Source organism: Tursiops truncatus, chromosome 1 (genome assembly GCF_011762595.2).
Source record: "Tursiops truncatus isolate mTurTru1 chromosome 1, mTurTru1.mat.Y, whole genome shotgun sequence".
Taxonomy (NCBI): Eukaryota; Metazoa; Chordata; class Mammalia; order Artiodactyla; family Delphinidae; genus Tursiops; species Tursiops truncatus.
Window position 1 is genome coordinate 140773290 of NC_047034.1, and position 27053 is coordinate 140800342.

Sequence of the window (27053 nt, forward strand, 5' to 3'; positions counted from 1 at the left end):
AGTAGGTGGCATTTTCTCTGTTGTAAGGTAAAATGCTGTGGCTTAGAGAGCTGATATTACTCACCCAAGAATTCAGCTGAAGAATAGAGCAGGAATTTTGACCTCTCCCATATTATGTCATGGTACTAGGTCTAGTCTCAGCTGTTAGTTGTGAGGCTTGGGTAAATCCTTATAATTTCTAGCCCTCAGTTCCCTTCTTGATCCAATGGGGATAGTAATCTTTGTCCTTCCAGTTTTATCTCCCAGGTCTATCTAGAGGATAAAATAAGATAAAGGAAATTGAGGTAAGGATAAAATCTGTGTTTTAGTAGAGTTATTCTTTGACCAGGGGTTCCATTTCTAGGAATCTCTCCTAAGGAAATAAATAGGAAAGAGAACAAATATGTAAAGAAATGGTCACTGCAACTTAATTTTTATAATTAAGAACAGAAAAATAAATATATGACTTTAAAGAATTGGTCATATGACACAACCATAGGATGGAGTAAAGTGTAGTCAATTGAAATCATATTTACGAAGAATTTTTAAAATCTCAGTATATGATATAATGTTAAGTGAAAAGGAGCAGGATACAAAACTAATTATCTCAGCTATTAAAATATACATGGAAGATATAGACTAGAATGTATTGTATGTTATCATTTATATATATATATATATATATTTATAAAGTATGAACAGACCTCTGTGCTTATATATGCAAAGAATATCTTTGAAAGATACATAAATCGTTAACATGTTTGCCTCTGGGGAGAGGAACTAGAGACTGGGCATCAGGGGTGGAAGCAAGACTTACTTTTCACTGTAAACCTTTAGGTTCCATATTACCTTCTTTTTGTGCAACAAGTTAAGAAAATAATGCAGATTGCAGATGGTGATAAAGTAATACTTGCAAATAGTAAAGTTTGTCTGAATTATTTTCAGTGTGTGTATTACCCTTTTTTTTAAAATACTAATTACTGGTTTATTGTAAAAGTGTAAAGGATACAACTCAGGAACAGCCAGATGGAAGAGATGCATAGGGCAGGGTAGGGGGAAAGGGTGTCTTGGAGCTTCCAGGGTCTCTCCTAGTACATCAACGTGATCACCAACCTGGAAGATCTCCACACCGCTTTGGTTAGGGTTTTTTATGAAGATTTCATTACTGTAGGCATGATTGATTAAGCCATTGGCCTTTAGTCATCAACTTAATCTCCAGCCCTTCTCCCCTCCCCAGAGGTTAGGGGGTGGTGCTGAAAGTTCCAACCCTCTAATCATGTGGTTGGTGCCTCTGGCAACCAGCCCCCACTCTGAGGCTGTCCTGGAGCCCCAGCCACCAGGCATCTCATCAGCGCACAACAAGACACTTCTCACTTGCACTTCCAGAGGTTGCAAAGGTTTCAGGAGCTCTGCCTGGAACCAGGAACCCAGACCAAATACATGTCTTTTATTATATCACAATATCGCAGTGCTCAATAAATGGGAACTGTTATATGGTTATTGTCACCATCATATCTCTCATGGGAAATAACGAGTACTTGACAAATATTTGCTGGTAATATTAAGGCCTAGGTATACTACAATGTATTACCTTTTAAATTAAATAATAAGGTATAATTTCAAAATAGATGGCACTCTGGTGCGTGAAAAAATAAAGGAGGAAATAAACTTCAAATGTTAACAGTGGCAGTTTCTGAGTGGATGCCGTGTCTGGTAATTTAAAATTTTCTGTTTTACATTCTTGTGTTTTTTTCTAACATTTTGTAATGGATATATACTTTCAAAGAGGAGATTTTCTTTTGTAAACAAACAAAGACGACTAGCAGCAGAGTGGAGGATGGTATGAGGTCCTTGTGATTGCTTCCCTTGTCTTGACTTGCTGTTTTGGCCTTTTTTTTTTTTTTTCCCCCAAACTCAGCTTAGGAGCTACCCCTACAGGAGCCTCTCCTTGCCCACCATGCCTCCAGGTTGGGTTAGATACTTCTTATGGGCTTCCTCAGCCAAGGCTTCCCTCTGTCTTATCACTTATCCACTGCTTTGTTACTCTGTGTTTATGAGTTTTTTACTCTAATCTGTGGTCACTCAGAGGTCAGACACCATGGCTGATTCATATTTGTATTCCTTGTGCCCAGCACAGGGCTTGACCCAGAACAATGTGTTCAGTAAATATTTGCTGAAGGAATAAATGGGAGGAGCTGGGCTCCACCCCAATCCTGAGACAACATTTGGGGCAGGTGCAGTGAGGGGGTAACTCTGAGTAGTGTATATTTCCTCAGTGATGCTGGGGCGTGGAGTGAGTGTATGCAGGGCGGTGTGACCTTTAAAAGTTAGGTGATCCAGGGTGACACTGGAGGTGTGTTCCTGAGTGACCACAGGTCTCTCCTGCAGATGGCTTCAGTGACTGATGGTAAAGCCGGAGTCAAAGATGCTTCTGACCAGAATTTTGACTACATGTTCAAACTGCTCATCATCGGCAACAGCAGTGTTGGCAAAACATCCTTCCTCTTCCGCTATGCTGACGACACCTTCACCCCAGCCTTCGTCAGCACCGTGGGTATTGACTTTAAGGTGAAGACAGTCTACTGCCACGAGAAGCGAGTGAAGCTGCAGATTTGGGTGAGTCCTGGGCATCTTGGGTAGAAGTGTCCCAAGAGCTGACTCGTTTGCTGGTACAAAGACTGGACGGTGAGGCCAGTTTAGAACTTCTGAGTTTTATGACATTAGGCACCAGTGCTATTGTGTATCTGGCCCCTGGCCTATCCCTTGTTGGTTTTATACGGTTTTGCTCTCCTCTGGGAACTCAGGTGTTTCTGCTGCTTAACTGTCTGAAAGGTTTTATCCTGGCTTATATGGATGAGTAACCAAGAATCTGGGCTTTGGAGTTATAGACCTGTATTCAGATTTCAGTTCTGCCAGTAACTAGTCATGGAACCTTGACTAAATTACTTAACCTCTCTGGGCCACGCTTTCCTCTTTGGGGATTATACTAGCACCTATGTCATAGGGTTGCTGGGTGCTTAGCCTAGTTCCCGGAACATAATAAGTGCACAATAAATGTTAGCTACTGTATCCATAATCTATCACTCTGTAATCACTTCAAACCTTGATGGCTTAAAACAACAATAATAATTCATTAACACACAGTTGCTGTGGATCAGATATTTGGGAGTGGCTTGGTTTCTGGCTTGTGGTCTCTTATGAGGTTGCTGCCAGATGTTGGCTTAGGTTACAGTCATCTGAAGGCTTGAGTGGGCCTGGAGGATTACCTTCCAAGGTGGCTTACTCACATGTCTGGCACTGGCTTTAGCAGGAGGCCTTCATTCCTTTCCACGTGGATCTTTCCACAGATCTGCTTCACTCCACAGAGTGTCTTCATGGCATCTCCTAGGGGGAGAGATCCAAGAAACCAAACAGGAAGTGGCAGTGTCTCTTATTAGAGTATTCTACTGGTCACTGATTCAATGTAGGAGGAAACTACACAAGGGTATGAATCCTGGGAGGTGGGGATCATTGGAGACTATCTTGGAAATTGGCCACCACAGCTACTATTATTGGCATTTACCAGTGGTACTAATAAAATTTATATGTATTTGAGATGATATAGCAACATGTACATCATATATTTTTCTATACTTAATTAGCACTGGGATTAGAAATTTGTGATTTAAAGTATTCAAAATAGATTTATTATCAGTCCACTCAACATTAATACATTGTACATATATGTTATTAGTATAGTCTGTATACAGTACTTTTCTTTTTACAAATTATTTCCATGTGTTAATACTATCTCACAATCAACCCCATGGGACAGATATTCAGAGAGTAATTAATTTGCTTTAGGTTGACCACGCAGCTACAAAATGGGATTCCAACTCAAATCTTCTGATTCTAAAGTATGTGCTCTTTTCTCTACACTGTGCAATTAGGTCTTATAGAGCTCATATTTTCATTTGTGATCATGTCAAGTATTACTTTATATAGAGATAAAAGTTCATTTTGTTTATTTAGTCTCTATTAAAAGCATTGAGGAATCAAACCATTAGAAATGCAAGAAGCTACGCATTCCATTTAGTTTATTGGTTCTAGAAGTGTGGTCTCCAGATCAGCAACGTCAGCATCACTGGGAATTTGTTAGAAATGCATAATCTCAGGTCTCTCCTCAGACCCAAAGAATCAGAAACTCTGGGGTACAGCCCAACAATCTGTGTTATAACAAGTCTTCCAGGTGTTTTTTTTTTTTTTTTTTTCTTTTTGGCGGTACGCGGGCCTCTCACTGCTGCGGCCTCTCCTGTTGCGGAGCACAGGCTCCGGATGCGCAGGCTCAGCGGCCATGGCTCACGGGACTAGCCCCTCCGTGGCATGTGGGATCTTCCCGGACCGGGGCACGAACCCGTGTCCCCTGCATCAGCAGGCGGACTCTCAACCACTGCGCCACCAGGGAAGCCCTTCCAGGTGGTTCTGAGGTTGGCTAAAATTAAAGAACCACTGATCTAGTTTAGCTACCTCATGGTGAGAATCAATAAGCATTTATTAAGTACCTGTTCTGTGCCCAGTGCTTCCATTTATGTAGTCTGACATCCTCCCTGCAGCCAGTGCACAGAGGGGGCTGAAAGCAAAGGATATTTGGGGCATTGTGAGCAATACAATGAAAATGGAGCAAGGCTGTGAAAGAGCAGGGAGGGGATGCTGAGAGAGAAATTTGCTGGAGAGGCTGTCAGATGGTGGCTTGGGAGTCAGGGAGACCTTGGACAACAAATAGAAGGTTTTTGAAATGGGCCAGAGGGTACATGTCTGATTATTCCTTAGGGCACTGAAGAAACTTACCAGAGTTTATTCTTGTCTTTGTATATAAAATAAATGTTTACTAATATTTACCATATGGATTGACATGGATATCTTCATTTGATCTCCACATTTGGTGCTCACAGATCCTACACTCAAAAAATCTTCAGGTGGGAGGAGATACTCTTCCTTTTAAGGGGTTGGCGGTAGTGGCTCCCTCACTCTTTTATACATTTTCAGCCCATTGTGAACTTTTGCAGTTTTCCTGTGCTTAGTTAAGTGGATTTATTGATTGTACTACCTCATTTTAACTAAATGAACCTCCATGATGGATATGTGGATTTAAAAGAGTCCTACCAAGAAACCTCTGATTGAAGACTATATTAATTATAGTAAGCCTAAGTGAGCACAGAAAATGGCTAGACTGATATCTCCCTGACACCTAGCACAAGTTCATTGTCAGCCATGTTTTGAGGTAAAATCAATGACAATCTAATTAGATCTGACATAGTCAATCACACTGCTTTTGCTAAAAAAAAGTTAGTGGGCTTCCCTGGTGGCGCAGTGGTTGAGAGTCCGCCTGCCAATGCAGGGGACACGGGTTCATGCCCCGGTCCGGGAAGATCCCACATGCCGCGGAGTGGCTGGGCCCATGAGCCATGGCCACTGAGCCTGCATGTCCAGAGCCTGTGCTCCGCAACGGGAGAGGCCACAACAGTGAGAGGCCCGCATAGAGCAAAAAAAAAAAAAAAAAAAGCGACGGGGTTTGTGTGTGTGTGTGTGTGTGCGTGTGTGCATGCATACTTTTCTGTAGCAAAAAATAAAAATTTTCTGTACTGTTCATATATGCATTAAAATGTAAACATTTAAATATTATTTGTTATTTTAATGTATTTTAATATCATTTGTGTACAGAAGTAGGTATAATATATATGTATATGTAATCTAAGTAAATATGCAAATACTGTGAGTGCTGTGCCTACATTTTTCTTACAGGGATATGAATTTGGAGACTACTACCACGGGCACTGGGGAGCATAGAAGAGTTTTAACAAAGTCAGATTTTCATTTTAGAAAGATTTCTGGCTTCAGTTTGGGAGGGTAGATGGATATGAGGCAAAGAAACTAGTGGTTTGGGTAAGTTACTAAATGTATTAGTCTGCTCAGGCTACCATAATAAAATACCACAGACTAGTTGGCTTAAACAACAGACATTAATTTTCTCACAGTTTTGGAGACTGGAAGTCCAAGATCAAGGTGCCAGCCAGTGTTGATGTCTGGTGAGAGCTCTCCCATTGGGTTGCATATGGCTGGCTTCTTGCTGTGTGCTCACACTTCCTTTCCTCGGTGCTCACACTGGAGAGGAGTGAGCGAGCTCTCTGGAGCCTCTTCTTCCAAGAGCACTAATCCTATCAGATCAGGGCCCCACCCTTATGACCTCAATTAACCTCAATTACTTCCTTCAAGTCCCCATTTCCAAATATAACCACACTGGGGGGTAGGGCATCAACACATGAATTTTGGGAGGATACAAACATTCAGTACATAACACTGAGAAAGTGATAAAATGACATAAGTGATGGAAATGAGGAGAGAGAATTAAGATTAAAATTTACAGGATTTGATGATTAATTAATTGTATAGGGAGAGGGAGGAACATGTATCTTCTTATACACATCTATTTATACATATTTACTTCTCTGAGAATTCTGTGATTTTTTAAAGTTGTGTGAGCTTTGGTAAGTCACTTTACTTCTATGAATAGATAATATTCTCAACTGTAAAGGTCTCACAGGTTTGTTGAGGGAGGGGCTACATGATAACATAGTATTGTGCCTGGCACATAGTAGGAATACAATAACTGTTAAGTTCTGTCCTTTCTCTCCTCCTGATCTTCATGCAAATGGTAACTGGGTTCCCTCACAAGGTTTCCCACCTGTGATTCCAGAAGTGCTGGAACAGCATCCAGGGATTCACTAGCACTGTATGAAGTGTTCATATAAACTTTTCAAGCTCATTTGATCTCTCCCAGGGGATTTCAAAAAAGTCATTGTCAGGGTGGAAGCTGGAGAGGGAAGAAGAGGAGGTTGTGAGCATCACTGAGCAGGACCATTCACAAAAGGAGTTTCTGTCATCTCTGGGGGATGATGATGGTATTGGTAGTGCCTTGTTCTCTGGGGTTCCTTGCCATATAGGTCACTGAGAGTCTCCTCTGTGTCCAGAGAGGTTAATTATTGTGGAATAGAGAAGAGAATCTTAGTGGGGAGGTGAGGGTAGGGGACAAATCTCATTAATAGAGAGTGAGAGCATGCACAGGTGTGGAGGGAGGGAGAATTGGTAACGCCACAGCAACACACTTGACTAGAGGCCACTTACTGCTTGGGTGCTTCTTGCCAAGCAACTCCTGGAGACACGTGGAAAGAGAAGAGTGGGAGAGGGCCTTCCACTACCTCCATGTGGGGCCCATTGCAGGGGATATTGGGTCTGGTGCTGGCCAAGGGAAGGATCCGGGGGTCTGTGGGATGACTGAGCTGACCCACCACTGTGGAGTCCTGCATTCCAGTCCTGGCTCTCCCTGAAGTTCAGTCATTGTGTGATCTGGAATAACCCCTCCCCTCCATGGACCTATTTGGACCTGTTTCCCCAACTATCAAATGGAGAAAATAATCCTTGTTCTTCTTGCCTCATGGGATGTTGTGAAGTTCAAGGGAGGATATGGAAAGGAAAACCCAAGGACAACTATGAAGTTTTGAGTAGATCAGAAGGACTGTGGATATTGTCAACCATGTGAATTCCTCCTGTACGTGCTTTAAGTCATTCTTTGTGTCTTCCCACCTTCCCTCTGACCCAGGGAGTTAGTTATCTCCTTAAAGAATGGGTGTTGAGCCCAGAGATGTCAAGTTACTTGTGCAGAGCCAAACAGTAAACTTCCTTCTTTTATTCATCCAATAGACATTCATCTGGTACTCCCTCTGTGCCAGGCATTGTGCTAGCAGTGGGGAAACACCCTTCCTGCTCTCCTGGAGTTAATGCTGTAGCAGGAAAGATAGATGCTAAGTACATGGGTGAAAAATATCTAATTTCATCTGTGGTAAGGGCTGTGAAGGAAAAAAAATAGACTTGTTTCAAACTCAAGCAGAGTCACAGAGCTCAGGAATCGCTGAACTGTGACTTAGGTCTCATACCCCGCATGCAGCTGGGGTCAGGCTCAATTCTATTCACAATTTAAAAGGCTGATGACCTTCACCACACCAGCTCACTCCAAGCCTGGTCTCTGTCAGGGGATGTGGTGGCAGGGGCCTCCACTGTGGAAGGACAGAATGTCCTCCTTCTCGCTCCCACCAGTGAGGCTTTTTTGGTGACCTTCTTGTCAAGAAGACTTTAAAGATAGGAGTGTCTCATGTGTCCAGGGTTACTTGTATAGAGACTGGGGAATGGACTGGCTGGTCTAACATTTTTCTATCGAGAGTTTGAGAACTCTGTGTTTTGTGAAGGATTTAAGCTCACTCCTGGGCTTGTCCTGGTATTGCTATTCTCCATCCTCTTTCTTTCTCTGCAACTCCCTCTTCTGAAACCCTCAGTCACTACGGTGCTTGCATCTACCTCCATTATTCTACTTGTTTTGTTGTGTTGGTGATGATTTTTTTTTTTTTTTTGACCACACCGTGAGGCTTGCGGGATCTCCGTGTCTGACCAGGGATTGAACCCAGGTCCATGGCAGTGAAAGTGCAGAGTCCTAACCATTGGACTGCCAGGGAATTCTCTTTGGTGATGATTTTGAAAAGATAATGTGTATAAAGCACCAGCGTAGTCTTTGGCATGGAGTAAACACTAAACAAATAGTAGTTTTTATTAAAGTTCTAGGGAGATCAAGAAATGATACTCCTTGTCTTCCCCGCTTAAGTCTGGAACCAATTGAGAGATAGATACAAGAGTCAGAGAGATGGGGAGTAATGCGACAGCCTTCTTAGTGATAAAACTAGGATGAAGCACATGGCCCAAGTCTTCAGGGAATTGGAGCTGGCTAATACTTCACCCTGAAGTCAGATAGACATACAGACCCAATCACAGGCCGACATGAGTGGCTAGCTGCCACTAGCTCCTACAACATGCACCCAGGGTCAAAGTCCATGTGGCCCAGACTTACTAATGCTTAAGGCTTAAGGGTAGGTCTACAGTAGAAGCCTCAATCTCCATGGACAGTCTTCTTCATGGAGGGGGAAAGGAGGGTCCCTCCTCCAATAGCTCTTTTTATAATTAAAGAAATAGAAGTAAGCATTCGCTCCAAAGAGAGGTTGGGCAGAATGATGAAATCTGGGAAAAACAGGAGGAGTCTTAGGGGGTTTCGTGGAAATCCTAAATTCCATAGTGTTGAGAGTGACTCCCTACATAACCAGGAGCTGAGAACAATCAGACTAGGGTGAGATAGGCTGTTGGTAGTCAGCTAGTTTCTTTCACTCACTAGCCAACCACCCACATAGCTGCCTCGATGACATTTAGGTTGCCACATGGCTTTGGAATCACTTATAAATATTAAAACGTGAATATGAAATCTGGGAATGTCAAAGACCTATATCTTAGGACCAACAATATAAGAGTGTAATAAAATGTAATGGAGCTTAGGAATGTGGGGAAAGGCCATACCAGAAACCCAGACTAAGGAGGATTGTGGCTCTTGAGCAGTCATTTAACAAATATTTACTATGCCAGACAATGGGGCTAGAGAAGTTAATATGAATATGACACATTCTCTGCTCTCCAGGAACTGGTGAGAATGAATTTACCTCTGAGCTCCAAAAGTGAAGTAAAATGAGTAACATAATTCTCTTGTTCTGTTAAGGGAAGCAAACTGGGACATCAAGAGAGATTGACTTTTCCCTTGTATATTTAAGAATATATAATAATGGATTATTATACACGATTGGTCAACTGTTTAATGGGCATCTGCATTTGTTTCCTATTGCCTCTCTGACACATTACCATAAATTTAGTGGCTTAAAACAGCATGGATTTATTATCTTATAGATCTGGAGGTCAGAAGTTCAAAACGGATGTCACTGGGTTAAAAATCAAGGTGTTGGCAGATTTGTGTTTCTTCTGGGGGCAAGGGGAGAATCCATTAACTTGCCTTTTCCAGCTGCTAGAGGCTGCCTGCATGCCTTTGCTCAGGGCCCCTTCCTCCATCTTCAAAGCCAGCGGTATAAATTCTGTCAACTTCTCTCTCTCTCTGACCTTTCTGCCTTTCTCTGATAAGTACCCACATGATTACCTTGGGCTCTTCTGAGTGACCCAGGATAATCTTCCCATCTCAAAACCTTAATTTAATCACATTTGCAAAGTCCCTTTTGCCATGCAAGGTAACATATTCATAGGTTCTGGGGATTAAGACATGGATATCTTTGGAGGACCATTATTCTGACTACCACAGCATCCATTAATACATGGGAATGATCTAGTATAAATTCTCCCCATTTTTCAAGGCTCTAACTCAGGTTCCCTCTTCTCTAATGATAGCCCCCTCTGCTAACTCCCTGAAACAGGTACTGTCTGTGTCTTAGGCTAAGACTACCTGCTGAGAATGCCTGTCATCTTCTTAGGTGCCAACAAGCCTGTGAGCTTAGAGCTTATCACATCTCAGTCTCATTTTAGACATGAGGAGGCTGAGGTCCAGAGAGAGATAGGACTTACTAAGGGCTCATTCCAAAACTCCTTATGCCACCTTCAGGAAGTTGAAATCTGGCCACCAGAACATAATGGGGACCCAGAGAGACTGATGGGCAGCACAGAAGAGGACAGAGGCTGAACAGGAACATGAGGGCTGCGACAGGTCCCTGTGGCTCCAGGAATATGGAAACACTTGCTGAGTACAACATCCTGTACTTAGCTCTTACAATATTCAGAATTGATTTTTCTAGGCAGCAAGTTTCCTGGTGTGGCTGCAGAGACATGTTGACACTTTCATCTTCCCGAAGCCGGTAGGAACCAGCTGCTGGGGAGGTTTAATCTGATTTTTAAAATCACAACAAAGACTATGGGAGGTCAAGTCAGAATTGCAGGCATAGTCCGCCTTTGTAATTTGCAAATGAATTAACCAGCAATCCTGATTGGCTATTCAAGGGGCCTCCACACTTTGGGGCCACCACTGCCTTCCCTCCACCCAAACTGGTGTGGGGGAAAAAGAAATTTGCACATTCATTCATTCAATAAACATGTGTCACATGCCTATTAGGTGCCAGGCACTGTCATCATAGGGCAAATAAACAGCTACAATACAACATAAGTGATATAAAGGGATGAAGAAAGTGCTGTGGGAACACAGGGAAAGGAGCTGCTACCTCTACCTAGAAAAGTTATTTTCCGCTTTGCAAAAGAGGGGGCATTTGAACTGGGTGTTGGCAAATGAGTAAGAGTATTTCAGGTTAATGTTGGGGAAGATCTTTACAAGCAAAAGAAAAGACAGGCGCAAAATCACAGTTGCTTTCAAGGACCCATTTTGTGCCTTACTGTGGTAGGCTCTGCAGGGATTGGTGAGACAACATCCCTACCTCTAAGGGGGTGCTCACGTAGTAAGAGAGATATAGCATGTACACAAATAGCGACGATGCTACAGATATGAATGATGCCTTGAGAGAGGTACAGAAAGTTTTGAGGAGTTCAGAGAGGGAATGCTCCCTCTAAGCTTGAGAGCATCAGGAAGGGCTCCATGGAGGAGGTGGCTTTATGGTAATGAAAGTTGGCTCTAGCATGTAAGAACATCCTCAGAGGCTCTCGGTCTCATTCATCCAGCTCTGTGGTCCAGGCTGATCTCAGTTTTTGACTCAGCGGCAGTATGCTGACATCCCTGCAATTATTTGTATGTTCAAGAAGCAATGCAGCACATTGCCAGGAGTGCAGCCTTTGGAGCGAGCCAATCCTGTGCTCCAAACCCACTTCTGCCCCTGTCACCTTGTTCAAGTCCCATTACTTCCCTGTACTTCACTTTCTTCTTTCTAAAAGAAAGATAATTTTAGTAACAACCACATGGTGCTGTTGAGAGAATAATACAAGATAATCCTTAGCCTAGTGGCTGGTACATAGTAAATGATCCTTAATTGGTAGCCTTTATTCTTAATAACTCTGTTACTCTCAAGGGTTGATTTGTGGCAACTGGAAGTCTGAATGTGATCTGAGCTAGACTCTGCATCCTTTTTAGGGGCTGAGGACCATCCACCCGAATTCATTCTCTGAGTCTTGAGCTGAGTCTGCAGTGGTTGATGGCTGACCCCTTTGGCAGAGCCCTGCCCTGATGGCACATGCTGCTTAGCTGGGGATAGAAAACGATTCAGAAAACCATAAAGAGCTCAGATGTGTGGTGCTGAGTGAATGCAGTAGAATGCCAAGAAGAAAGAGTTCAGTATTGGGTAGAGTGGGTAAGAAAGGCCTCTGGGAGGAAGGTGGCGGGCATTGCAGGGTAAGGCAAGAGAGGAGGGTGTAATAGAGACATTCCAACCAAGGGAGGGGTCAACATAGGCTGAGATGGGGGCAGACTTTAAGGGATAGGGTGAGTTGCCATGTGCTTTGTACGATGGTCTTTCTGTGAGATGACTGGACTCCTCCCTTATCTCTCAGCCACAGCTCCTGCCTCTGCTCCACATCCCGTGTGCAGTAGCCATTCCAGCCACAACAAACTTCTATGCGTTTGTTCACTTATTTACTCATTCATTCAGCAATATTTACATTGTGTGCACCAAGCATTGTTCTAGGTGCTACAGACACAGCAGTGAAAGTAACAAATGGAATCCCCTATCCCACATTCCCCTAGATTTAAGGGGGAGACTGGCAATAAAAAAGTAAATACACAGTATGTTCTGTGATGATAAGCACTCTGGAGGAAAATATAGCAGGATAAGGGGGATAGGATAGGATAGGATAGGATAGGAGGGCTGTTTATAAATTTAATCAAGGTGGTCATGGTGAACTTCACTGAGCAGGACACTTTTCAATAAAATCCTGAAGGAGGTGTGGGATATTTGGAGGAAGAGGATTCCAGGCAGAAGGAAAGGCAAGTGCAGAAGCCCTGAGGCAGGTGTATGCCTGGGACATTCCAGGGATAGTAGGAGCCCAGTGGGGCTGGAGCAGGAGAGTGGTCAGAGATGAGGTTGGAGTTAGTGGGAGGGCCAGACTGTATAGGGCCTTGGAGGCCTTTGTAAAGACTTTCGGTTTTTGTAGCCCAAAAAGTATAATTGATATACAAAAAACTATACATATTTAATGTATATAATTTGATGGGTTTGGACACATGCATATACCTGTGAAACCATCACCACAATCAAGATAATAGACTTATTTATCAACTCCAGAAGTTTCCTTGTGTCCCCTCACCCCCTCTTTTTTTTTTTTTAGCAGTAAGAACTGTTAACGTGAGGTTTACCCTCTTAACAAATTGTTAAGTGCACAGTACAGTTTTTTTAAACTATAGGCATTATGTTGTACAGCAGATCTCTAGAATTGCATCTTTTTTAAAAAAAATTTATTTTATTTTTGGCTGCGTTGGGTCTTCATTGCTGCACGCAGGCTTTCTCTAGTTGTGGTGCGCAGGCTTCTCATTGCAGTGGCTTCTCTTGTTGCGGAGCATGGGCTCTATGTGCGTGGGCTTCAGTAGTTGTGGCTCGTGGGCTCTAGAGTGCAGGCTCAGTAGTTGTGACCCGTGAGCTTAGTTGCTCCGTGGCATGTGGGATCTTCCCAGACCTGCACTGGCAGGCAAATTCTTAACCACTGCACCACGAGGGAAGTCCGAACTTGCATCTTGTGTAACTGAAACTTTATACCAATTGATCGACTCATTTCCCCTCCCCTCAGTCCCTGGAAACCACTGTTCTATTTTCTGCTTTTATTTGACTATTTTAGATATCTCATATAAATAGAATCATGCAGTATTTGTCCTTCTGTGATTGGTTTATTTCACTTAGGTTAATGTCTTCCAGGTTCATCCATGTTGTTACAAATGGCAGAATTTCCTTTTTTAAGGCTGAATAATATTCCATTTTATGTTTATACCACATTTTCTTTATCCATTCATCTATCAATGGACATTTGGGTTGTTTCCATATCTCAGCTATTGTGAATAATGCTGCAATGAACATGGGATTGCATATATCTCTGAGGTTCTTATTTCAATTCTTATGGGTACATACCCAGAAGTAGAATTGCTGGATCATATGGTAGGTCTATCAAAGGACTTGAATAGACATTTCTCCAAAGAAACATACAAAAGGGTCAATAAGTATATGAAAAATGCTCAGCATCACTAATCATTAAGGAAATGCAAATCAAAACCAGGAGATATTTCCTCATACCTGTTAGGGTGGCTATTATAAAATTAAAAAGATAATAAGTGTTGACAAAGCCTGGAGAAATTGGAGCCCTTGTATACTGTTGGTGGGAATGTAAAATGGTGCAGCCACTACGGAAAACAGTATGGAGTTTCCTCAAAAAAATCTTTAAAGGCTTGGGTTTTACTCAGGATGAGATGGGAGGGATCTCATGAGCACTGGAATTACATGATCTGACTTATATTTTTTAAAATAAACTTTATTTTTTGATAATTTTAGATTTATAGAAAATTTTCAGTGATAGTACAGAGAGTTCCCATATATCCTTCACCCAATTTCCCTAAGATTAACATCTTTATATAACCATGGTGCATTTGTCAAAAGTAAGAAATTAAAATTGGTACAGTTTTATTAACTAAGCTATAGACTTTATCTGAATTTAACTAGTTTTTCAACTAATGTTCTTTTACTGTTTTGGGATCCAATCCATGTTGTACTTAATAACATTTAAAAAATTGAGATATAATTCATATATCATAAAATTCACCCTTTTAAAGTATACAGTTCAGTGAGTTTTAGTATTCACAAAATTGTGCAACCATCATTACTAATTCCAGAACATTTTAGTGTCTTACATTTTAATATTTAACAGGATTGCTCTGAGGCAGACTTATGTCTGTTTCAAGAATAAATTCTAAACTGACAAAGGGCAGAAGCCAGCAGGATCAGTTAGGACTTGTAATAATCCAGGCTGGGGATGATGGTGGCTTGAAGTAGGGGAGTAGCAGTGGTGGTGGTGAAGGGGGTCTGTGGTGGTAGTGAGAGTGTGTATACACTGAAAATATTGTTAACAGGATTTGCAGATGAATTAGATGTGGGAGAGAATGAAGGGGAGGAGTCAAGGATGACCCCATGTTTGGGCTAAGCAACCAGAAGGCTGACGATGCCTCTGACTGAGATATGGAAGACTTCAGGGAAAGCAGGATTTGGGGAGACAATTGGGGACTGAGTTTTGGTTATGCTAAGTTTTAGATGCCTATTAGATAACCAAGTAGAGATACAGAACAGGCTGTTGGATAAATGAATCTACAGGTCAGGGCAGAGGCCCTGGATGGAGATATAAATTAGCAAGTCATTAGCATAGAGTTGGTATTTAAAAGAAGCCAACAAGATCAACAAGGGAAGGAGTGAAGATAGAAACATTCTAAGGACGGAGACCAGAGACATTCCAATATGAAGATGCTGTGAAGATGAGGAAGAATCGCAAAGGAGACTGAAAAAGAGCAACTGGAAAGGAAACGTGTGGGGCCTTTGCAGCCAAACAGAGAGTCTTCCAGAGGGAGAAGAGATAACTGTGTCCAATGCTGCTGCTTAGTCTATATGAGGACTGAGACTTGACCCCTGGATCTAGCAGCAGGGAGTTCATTGGTAACCTTGTTGTGACCTGTTTTGGTGGAGTAGTGGGGATGAAAGCCTGCTAAGAGTGGGAGAAGAGAAACTGGAGATAACCAAGTGTACATAGTCCTTTCAAGGATTTTTGCTCTTTGGAAAAAGAGACCACTGAGTGGTAGCTGAAGGTGAAGGGGGATGTGAGTCAGAAGAGGTTTTCGGTTTTTTGTGCGTGTGTGTGTGTGCGGTAAGTGGGCCTCTCACTGTTGTGGCCCCTCCCGCCGCGGAGCACAGGCTCCAGACGCGCAGGCCCAGCGGCCACGGCTCACGGGCCCAGCCGCTCCGCGGCACGTGGGATCCTCCCGGACCGGGGCACGAACCCGTGTCCCCTGCACTGGCAGGCGGACTCTCAACCACTGCGTCACCAGGGAAGCCCTGGTTTTTGTTTTTTTAAGATGGGAGAAGTAGCTGCGTGTTTGTGTGTTGGCGGAACAATACAATAGAGATCAACAAACCAAGCAACCAACAAAGAAACAACACAAAACTGACACTATAGGAGAGAGAAGAGAATTTCTGGGACAATATCCTTGAATTGGTGAGAGGAGATGGGATCACAAGCACAGCGCGAGTCCTTGCTAGGAGCACAGACTGTGCATCCATATTAACGTGGCAGAGCACAGAAGGAGGGGCCCCAGGGGCAGCTAGGGGCTACGTGTGCTGGTGGGAGTTCTCTTGGATACAATTTTTTGGTGGAATAGGAAGCAAGGTCTTCAGCTGAGAGAGGTTAGGGGCGGGGCGTAGCGATTCAAGGAGAGAGGAGGAAGGTGAGAGAGTGAATAGACTAGGGAAATAAAATTTGCTTGCTGATTGGCATTAAGGCTCCAGTTGAAATTGGGGATCGTAAATTTAAATTTATGAATTTGAAGCATGGTTGTGTGTTTTTCTCCAATCGTGTTTTGCTCTGTGGTTGCAGTCATAGAATAGGCAGCGAGCTGGCTCTAATGAAAGTATTGTTTTGCTGAATGACTATGACAAAGCAATAGAGAGCCAAGAGAGTGGGGGGGGGGGGTGTGCGGGAAGCCATTGTCATAATTGGCCATAGAGTTCAAGCTGGGCAGAGAAGAGGTGATGATGTAAGGGCAGTGAAAAGATGATAGAGGTTTAAGACTCTTGCAGCTGGTAATCTAGAAAGAATGAGCTAGAAAGATCATCTAGGAATGATGAATCTCCGTTTCCTCAGCTGTAAAATAGGAATAACATTAATGGCTAGCGATCTGAGAGTGGGAGGTTGAAGTTCCTATTGGTACTGACAAGGTGCAGGGCATGATTGTGGGTGAGTGGCTGAGGTAGGGGTAGAGATCAGCATCACTGGAGGAGAGGAATTTGAGGGAATGAGAGTTCAAGATGTAGGAAGGCTCACCTCTGTGGCTATGAAATCACCAAGAATTATGGAGAGAGTAACAGTGAAGCAGGAGCTGTTCACTGGTCAGCAGAGGGATGAGTGGGTGGCATAAGCTCATGATGTGAGATCCAAAGCTGGAGGCCGTTTTGTTTTTTGAAGGAGGGAAAGAGAATGATCTGCAGGCAGGGGTGAAAAGCAATAACATGTATCCCACTTTCTGGCCCAGAGATTCAAAGGTGGTGAGAGAGGAGCAACCATCAATTTGGAGGCTTTGGGAGAAGCCGTGTCCTCGAGGAGAACCAGGTTTCAATCACAGCAGGGAGGTGAAGAAAACACCCAGACCAGAGGTTGAGGAAAATGAGATTTTCCTGATGACCGACTGGGGGTTTCAGAAGGCCCAGGGAAAGGTTTCAGTGGGGAGAGGAGAAGATAGGATTGGAAAAGATGATGTACAGAGCTGTATGGGAATCAGAGTCCAGTAATTCGGGATGGCCTGGGAGACAGGCTTCTTGCCATGACTCACACGAATAGAGGGATAAAAGGTGCAACAAGCCAAATTGTAACGCAGAGAGATGGCACCAAGGCAGACAGTGGTTGTGTGGGGTCATGAGAGGAGGGATAAGGACCTTGCTTCCTCTTTTTTTTTTTTTTGCGGTACGCAGGCCTCTCACTGCTGTGGCCTCTTCCGCTGCGGAGCATAGGCTCTGGTTGCGCAGCCCCAGCGGCCATGGCTCACGGGCCCAGCCGCTCCGCGGCATGTGGGATCCTCCCGGACCGGGTCACGAACCCGTGTCCCCTGCATTGGCAGGCGGACTCTCAACCACTGCGCCACCAGGGAAGCCCCCTCTTTTTTTTTTTTTATGAGTTTTTAAAAGAATTTTTTGGCTGCACCATGTAGCAAGTGAGATTAGTTCTCCAACCAGGGATCGAACCGCCACCCCCTGCATTGGAAGCGCAGAGTCTTAACCACTGGACTGCCAGGGTAGTCCTGGGCCTTGCTTCCTCTTAATCCCTGCTTTTAGAGGCCCAGAGGCTGGCAGAGCTGCCATTCTTACTCAGAATGCCTCCCTCTCCATTTCACACATCCGTAATTATTGTGGCAATAATCAGCAACCACCATTTATGTAAAATATCCTCACCAGTAAAATGGGGCTAATAATACCTCCCGCAGCGTTCGCGTGAGCTGACAGTGGCACTGGCTAGGGGCCGGCACTGTGCTCAGTGCTTTTAGCAACTCATGTCGTCCTTACAACAACCTTGTGAGCTAGGTATTGTTATTATCCCTATTTTACAGATAAGTAAACTGAGGTCCAGAGGAGTTAGATAACTTACTTAAGTTCATATAAATAGTAAGTGGTAGAGTCCAGATTTTAATCTAGGTATATTTGACTTCAAAACCCATGTATGCCCCATGCCCTGTACCCCACCCTCCTTGTTATATCTTTACATACATAAGGACCTGGGTGCTCAGAAAGCACTCAATAGATGGTGAAAATGTTAAGAGTTATAATTATTGGGCAGCAACTATATATTGTACAGGTATTTTACATGCCTTTTTTTTTCTTTCTTTTTTAAGTCATTGCAATGATGGTGCACAAAACTGATGAGAAAACTAAGACTCAAAAGTTAAGGAACTTGACCAGATATTATCAAAATTAGTAAATGGCACAACAGGAATTCAAAATTAAGGCTGTCTGTCGCCAGAACTTGTGTTCTATTTACAGTCAACTGCCTTCCCCATTCTTCCCATTGCCCTGTGATGCCCCAGGGACCTCACAGGTGGTTGACAGTCAGTGTCACAGCTGAAACTTGGAGTTGCGTCTCCAAGGAAACACTCTCAGAAAGGGGTGGGTTATCTGTTGCAAACTGTCTCCTGTTAACTTTCTAGCTCCCTTCCCTTTCTACCAGCCCTCCTCTCTCTCCAACCCCTACAGCTTCACAGGTGATTCTAATGGGCATCACTGATATACAGGTATGTCATTAAGTGGCTTGACACTTAATGTAGTGCTCTGTGAGGAGCTGCTGCACGTTCTGGCAGAGTGGGAGGAGGGGTGGGGGCTTCCTTAGTTGTGGTAGAAGTAAAATGAAAACATGGCACCGGCAGTGTGACAAGTTATGATTGTCTCTGAATCTCCGTTTCCTCAGCTGTAAAATAGGAATAACATTAATGGCTACTTCTTAGTAGTGCGGTAAAGATTAAGGAGACAATATAAGGAAAGGACCTAGCGTGGTGCCTGTAACATATTAGGTGCTCAATAAACTTGCCCACAGTCGCACAGTGAGTGGTAGAGCAGGATAACTTCATGAATGTTCTATTGTGCTGTACTGTTGTGATTGGTCTTGGTTACTGCCGTTTTTGAGATTGAAGCCATTTACAGGGTAGAGTTCATCAGCAGAGAAATTAGATATGAGCCATGGACCTTTTACTCCCATTTTCAGTGGGGGATGGAGAGAGCAGCAGTGCTCTGCCCCTGAAGATGCCCAGTTACCTTCAAAGGCAAGAGATTCTCCTAGCTTGCTTGGGTCCTGCCTGATATGCTGCTAAGGGCAGGGGCAGGAGTCGGGGAGGCCACTCGACTGAGGATTTATAATTCCTTGCTTCTGCAGACTCCCCTTTCCCCCACACCATGGCCCAGCACCATTGCCCCACACCTTGGGTTGTCAGGTGACAGCTGGAAACTCTTACCCTCTCTGTACGCCTGTGCTTCTCACATTCCTCTGTGAAGACTGTCAACTCTGTGTTAATGACGCAGAGGCTCTGAGCTCAGGCCCGGGGTGGAGGTGGAGGAGAGGGGAGATGATGGGAGGTCAAGTCCAAGGAGGTGTCTATGCTCCCTCTCTTGAGCACCCCAACCACTGCCACCAGCTTAAAACTGAGGCTCCTCCTTTATTCTTCTCAGCTCTTGTCCTACTCATCCAGTTGTTCATAAGAACCATTAATTCTATCCCCCAAATTTCTCTTGAATGCATCCCCTCCTCAGTTCTGTTCCATAAACATTTATCCAGAGCAAACTGAGCCTGGCACTCTGCTCCTTTCCTACCTCGGATTCTTGTTCTCTCCCCCTTAGCCTGTATCAGCAGCCCCAGTAGATCTCCCTGCCCTCAATCTTCCTCCCTCCATATGCTCTCCGATCACTGTCACTCCACTGCTTAAAACCCAGGGAGGGCTGCCCATCCATACCCAGTAAACTCCTTGCCTGGCATTCCAGGCCCTTTCTTGCCTTCCCAGTTCCATCTTCAGTCACTCACCCTTCAGGCAGTCCACACTCCACCGATGCATTCCCCAAACCGCCAATCCAAACACAGGATGCATTTAAAAAAACCCAAACTTTATTTTTTAGAATAGTTTTAGATTTGCAGAAAATTTACAAACGATTGTGCGGAGAGTTCCCATTTACCCCCTACCCAGTTTCCCCTATTATTACCCCCTTATATTAATTAGTATGGTACATTTGTGCTAATTAACCAATATCGATAACTTATTATAAACTGACATCCATAATTTATTCAGATTTCCTTAGTTTTTTACCTAATATCCCCTTTCTGTTCCAGGATCCTATCCAGGATACCATAATGCATTTAATTGCCATGTCTCCTTAGGCTCTTCTTGGCTGTGAGAGTTAGGATGCAATTTTTTACTACTTCCTTCCCCCTCTCCTTAGAGATTACCCCTCCTCCCTATTTCTCACCAGCAAACTTCCATTTGACTTTAAAGACTCAGTTCAGGTATAACCTCCTCTGGGAATCCTTTCCTGACCCACCTCTCCCTGAGCCTGGGTTAAGGGCCCCTCCTTTACTTCCAGCACTTACCAACTGTACTGTGTCTGGAACTTACCTGTCTTCCTCTCAGATTGCAGGCTCCCTGAGGGCAAGGGCCAGGTCTGATACATGTCTATAGCTCTATCACACAGCACAAGGCCCGGCAAGGAGTAAGCATTCAATAGAAGTTTGCAAAATAAAAGTGAGTCCTCAGGCTGAGCTTTATACCTCTCAAAGTCAAAGCCAGCATTCTCCGTGCACCCGACATGTCCAACCCTTCTCTTGGCCCCAGATCAAGTTTTACCTCCCCAGGAACCTCCTCTAGCCCGTTCTGCCCCTCAGTGGCTGGGAGGCTTGGGGTTTCTTTCGGGTTAGTCTCTGTGGAATGGACATGCTGCTTTCTTACCTGCTTTCCTCTCAGAGCCCTCTGGATACCAGTCCAGTCAGATCATCTGGTACATCTGATCTCATTTGATCCTGAGGAGGATCTTGTCGTCCTCATTATATACATGAGGACGCTGAGGCCCAGAGAGGTGAAGTGCTTGTGCTTTACTAGAGGTCACACAGCTGGATTACGTGAGACTTGAACCCAAACTTCTGTGACTCACCTCCAAACCTTCCCACTGGACCACACAATTTCCACATATAAAAAGTGAGACCTGGGCTTCCCTGGTGGCGCAGTGGTTGAGAGTCCGCCTGCCGATGCAGGGGACACGGGTTCGTCCCCCGGTCCGGGAAGATCCCACATGCCGCCGAGCGGCTGTGCCTGTGAGCCACGGCCGCTGAGCCTGCGCGTCCGGAGCCTGTTGCTCCGCAACGGGAGGGGCCACAACAGTGAGAGGCCCGCGTACCGCAAAGAAAACAAAAATACAAAAAAAAACAACAAAAAAGTGAGACCTAACCACAAGCAACAATTAAGTGCTGTTCGGGAGCCATTCCAGTATATCCCAGTCTCTTCTGCAGGGAATGTTCTAATAGGGCTGCAGGCTGAACCCACAGTTCCATAAACTGGCTGAAACTTTCAGTTTTCTCCACTAGGACTTGGGGAGGAAGAGAAAAGGGAAGTAAGAGAGAAGAGGAAGAGTGAATAGAGAAAATCAGAGGTGATTCTAAGGTTGGACATTGTGTCCAGGCTCCCATGAGGTGCCATTTTGTGGGGAGAGAAAACGTACTCTTTGGATACTATCCTCCCCACACTGTCATGTTGCTGTGTCACCTGATTGAGCCCAAGGCCAGCTATCAGCAGAGGCATAATTAGCCTTTTAATTTCCTTCCAGCGGAAGTTTGCTCAGGCAGTTATCAGCCCTGCTTTCTTGGGTTCCTCCCTCTTCGCACTTTCCTACAACTCCAGCTCTCCAGGAATCTGAGGCCTGTCCTGGATGTGGCACCAGGGGAAGAACAGCAGATTATCAAGGGCCAACTGTCAATTAAATGATTATGACTAATGTTTATACAGAACTTTACAGATACCCAAGCACTATCACAACACTTATTTCATTTTATCTACCCAACAACACCAAGAAAAGGATATTCATTTTGCAGCTAATGAATGGGCTCAGAAAGTTAGATAACTGGTTCAAGGTCACATGCCAGGAAGCAGCAGAGCTGGAATTTGAACTCAGATGTGCCTAACCCCCAAATCTATACTCTTACCACTGCCCCTCACAGTACCCACTCATTAATGCTTGCTGTGTTTAATTAAATGACATGTAAGTGCTAAAGAACACTAAAATTAAGGGGATGATGAGAATGAGGATTTTAAGAGGCTTCTTGGAGGAGGTGATTCCCCCACCCCCTGAGATGGAAACAGAAATAGTGCCAAGGTATAGAATTAAAAAAATATATATGTTATATATTTTTGGTCTTGTTCCCAAAGGGATTTAAATGGCAGAGAAAGATTAGACAGAATGAGGGACTTCATCTTTTTTTTTTTTTCAGTTTGGTCAGACTCTAGGCTGATTTTTTTTTCTAAGTATGCTGCTCCAAATGATCTCCCAGCAGTTCAGTCAATACTATAAAACAAAAAACAAAACTAGAAGTTTTGGTGGAGGAGACAAACATCTTGGCAATTCATATTTCATTAGAGAGGGGGTAGAAAAGGGCTTAGGAAGGCTGTGAGGTCAGATTGTCTGGTTCAGATCTTTAACCAGCTGTATGACCTAAGGCAAGTATTTAACCTCTGTGTCTCAGTAACTTCACCTGTAAAATGGGTATAATAATGGAATCTCTCTCCGAAAGTTGTAAGAATTTGCATAGTAACTGGCATACTCTTAGTCTCAACAAATGGCAATCAGTCATCACTTCTGCCTGTGGGTATTGGAGGAAATGTGACTCATTGAGGAGGAAGCATTTGAACTGAATTCTGAGTAGTGACTGGTTCAGCAGGGCAGGGGATCAGGCTGATCCAGGCAGAGGGACCAGCATGAGAAAAGCAAAGAAACTTTGAGGAGCACAGTGTTTGGCACCTGGGGGATTAGCCCAGGGTGGTTAGAACCTGAGGAGAAAAAATGGGAGGGGTGGCAAAAAAGGAGGTGAAACTGTTAGATTAAAAAAACAGGAATAAGTGTAGCATTCTAGCATCCTGGAAGGCAGTATAGCACAGGGTTTAAACTCCCAGCTCCAACATTTGTTAGTTTGGGTGAGTACTTAACTTCTTTGTGCCTCAGTTTCTTTATCCTACCTGCCTCAAAGAGCTGATTGTGAGGATTGATGAATAATGCATGAAAAATACTTGTCACAGTGCTTGACACTTGGTAAATACTCATTTCATGTTAGCAGTTATTATTATTACTATTTATTCTGACTCCTTAGAGCTAGAAGGGGCCCTAAAAATCATTTAGTCTAATATCCCTGTTTTAAAGATGGAGAACCCAAGGCCCAGAGTGTGTGGGGGGATGGTATTCATAAACCCACAAAGCAAGTTAATGATCGAATTAAATCATACCCAGGCCTCCTGACTCCTGGCCTGCACCATGTGGCCCCCTTACTATCATCAGGCTGCCTCTGACAGGTTCCCCCTCCCTCTTCAGATGATTGTCTCCCCTCCCTTGTAAATAAATTTCAAGGCATTTGCTTTGTGGAGCTGAGTGTTTATCCTATTTTTAGAGCACTCTGGCACCTGTATGCAAATGTTCCTCAGGGGACTTGTCTGCTATGGTGACTTGGGCCAACTCCCAAAAGAAAGCAGCTATGAGACCAAAGGGAAAACACAGCCCAGGGCAGGATGGAGATCCTGGACTGTCTTTCTAGTTAAGTCCCAGAAGTCCTAGGGAGTTCATTCTAATCTCTTACTTACCCTGTATATGTCAACTCTATATGTCTCTGTTTGGAAATGAGTTCATAAGAGGGTCTCTGGGCCAGGCTTCCATCCAAGGTTTTGGACTTAGGATGTTGTGTCAGAAGGTGCCGTGGAACCCAGGCCTGTGGATTCACATTTAAAATAAATAAATTCACATTTATTTAGCTCTGGTGCTGGCTCAGATTCTTAGGAATTATTTCTTCCTATCAGGAAAGTGGAAGTAATGTGGGGGTTTGGAGACAGAAAGGCTTTATCAGACAACCTGATGGTTTTGCCCTGCAGAGCTGGAGAGAGATGGGACTCGTGAGACGACAAAGAGGGGAGAGCAAGGCCTCAAATACCTCCCCCATAGAGGTCTGTGTCTCCTGGCCCTTGACATAAGCAGTAGTGTCCCCATCCTCAAAAGCCTCACCATTTAGCACACACTTACTGAATGTCCTCTAGGCAATAAGCCCTATATTGGGTGCCACTAAATCCCTCAGTGGTTCCCTGTTCCCTTCCAGACAATGTCCAAGTGCCTGGCCTGGCATTCGATACCTCCATGATATAGCTCCAACCTCACTTCCTATTTTAAGTACTGTGTTTCAGAAATTGAAAATGCTATCAATAAGATATATCCTTATTTCAGAAATGCTAAAACGTGAAAAGAAATGGGCATCTTAAAATCCATATAATATTGTATTTACACTCAGGTGAAAATGGGACTGCTTGTACTCTGCCCAGATGCCATGCTGTTTTAGGCTTTACTAGTTTTCTTTTCTTTTTAGCTGTTTATAATGGAAAATTTCACACATACACTCAAGTAGGGAGACTAACTAGTACTTGAACACCATCATTCATCTACAATGATGATCAACTCATGATTTATCTTTCATATTTTTCCCATATTTCCTTCTCCTTGGACTATTAATAATAATAGCAACTGCTATTAATCATTATGGGTTTAGTTTTTCTTAATTATAAAGGTAACATATGCTCATTAAAAAATACTTTGAAATTATATCCAAGCATAAAGAAGAAAATATTACTGACATTGTGGTTGGTTTTTTCCAGTTTCTTTTCTATGAATTTTTAACATAGTTGAGGTTATATTCAACCTCAGTTGAATATATATGTATATTCAATGTATGTATATTCAATTTTAAATCCTACCTTTTTGAAGGTAAAACTATGACATAAGTACAGCTAAATTGTTAGAAAATCTTTATAAATATGTTTTTTAAAAACATATTTATTGGAGTGTAATTGCTTTACAATGGTGTGTTAGTGTCTGCTTTATAACAAAATGAATCAGTTATACATATATCCCCATATCTCTTCCCTCTTGCGTCTCCCTCCCTCCCACCCTCCCTCTCCCACCTTTCTAGCTGGTCACAAAGCACCGAGCTGATTTCCCTGTGCTATGAGACTGCTTCCCACTAGCTATCTATTTTACATTTGGTAGTGTATATATGTCCATATATACACTACCACTCTTTCACTTTGTCCCAGCTTACCCTTCCCCCTCCCCGTGTCCTCAAGTCCATTCTCTAGTAGGTCTGTGTCTTTATTCCTGACTTGCCCGTATGTTCTTCATGACCTTTTTTTTTTTTTAAGATTCCATATATATGTGTTAGCATACAGTATTTGCTTTTCTCTTTCTGGCTTACTTCACTCTGTATGACAGACTCTAGGTCCATCCACCTCACTACAAATAACTCAATTTCGTTTCTTTTTATGGCTGAGTAATATTCCATTGTATATATGTGCCACATCTTCTCTATCCATTCATCTATCGATGGACACTTAGGTTGCTTCCATGTCCTGGCTATTGTAAATAGTATAAATACGTTTTTAATGACTTCATTGTATTTTATAGGGAAGATATACCATATCTATTCATTAACTCTTTCATCAACAATGTTTGTTGCATTTACCATATTTTGGGCACTCTAAACAGTGGTAAAGTAATGAGGCACAATCTCTGGCCTCTCAAAGTTTAGTTGTTCTCCATTGTTTGAACGTTTAACTACTTTTCAATTTGGGGCTGTTATGGATAACGTTGTAGTGATCAGTGATCATCTTTGTGTGTAGAACTTTTCCTAGGTTTCAGATTATTTCCTTTAGATAGATTTTCAGTAGTGAAATTCCTCTTGTACTCTACCTTGGCCAGAATCAAATATTATCTTAGTTTAATTTTAGCTAATTTAATAGGATAAAAATGGTATCATTATTTCAAATTGCCTGACAAGGGTCCTATTTTTATCACCAGCAGTTTCTTAGTACAAGACCTGACTCTCATTTCCTTTTGGTTGCTGTGACCTGGGGATATATTAAGTATAATCTTGTTTCAAGCCTCTCTTTTTCCTCCTGACCCTCTCCCACATCACTTCTTCCCCCATTTCTTCCTGTCTTGAAGGGGAGTTGGGTGAGTCACCTAAAGTGTACAGCAGGTGGCAAATTAAGCAAATTCCCTAAAGAGACTTCGCAGAATGCTCTGAATGGTGCTGATGTCAATTGGGAGGCAAAAAGCCTGAAGAGGAAATGGATTGGCAACTGTAATGCTAAATTTGACCATGCCAAAGCACTGGGGTGTTAGGGATGATGGTTCTTTCAGCAGGCATCTTTAAAATACCTGCTACGTGCCTAGATCTGTGCCAGGTACTGATGAAGGCATATTAGCTGGAGAAGACACAAATGAAATAGGTCATACTTAATAGTCAACTATGTACATGTCTAAGGCGTTCAGACTAGGTGGAGATGTCCAGCAGACAGTTGGAAATTTCCATCTGAAACTTGGAAGTAAGGGGCCCAGGGGATAAAGAGCCAATTTAGGAGACAGAGCAGGAGCAGGGGAGATGTAGGGAGAGCGCTGGTGAAGCGAGGTTTCAGAGGAGCTGAGGAAAGGAGGGGTTTTGAGAAGAGGAGTATGTTTGGGGAATGTCTTCTTTGTTATTTAAGGCAACAGAGAGATAATATTACTCAGCTTCTCTCATTCATTCATTCCTTTGTTCATTCAGTATTTTTGGAATACCTGCCAGGTGCCATGTATTGCTCTAGACATTACTCTAGACATTGTTCCTTTTATTACAGAAATAAAAGGCATAGCCCCAAATCCACAGTCTAAATGAGGATTTATAGATGAGAATTG

The 27053-nt window shown here is 43.3% G+C and overlaps 1 protein-coding gene across 4 annotated transcripts in view; it reads left to right on the forward strand.

The window, feature by feature from the left end:
• Positions 1-27053, forward strand: part of LOC101338839 (ras-related protein Rab-3B) — a 109389-nt gene that overhangs the window by 48626 nt on the left and 33710 nt on the right. For all 4 annotated transcript variants that reach the window (XM_033866803.2, XM_073789848.1, XM_033866818.2 and 1 more), the window contains one exon: positions 2368-2595. In XM_033866803.2, coding sequence (XP_033722694.1) covers positions 2368-2595 — 228 coding nt within the window. The remainder of the gene's footprint in view (positions 1-2367; positions 2596-27053) is intronic.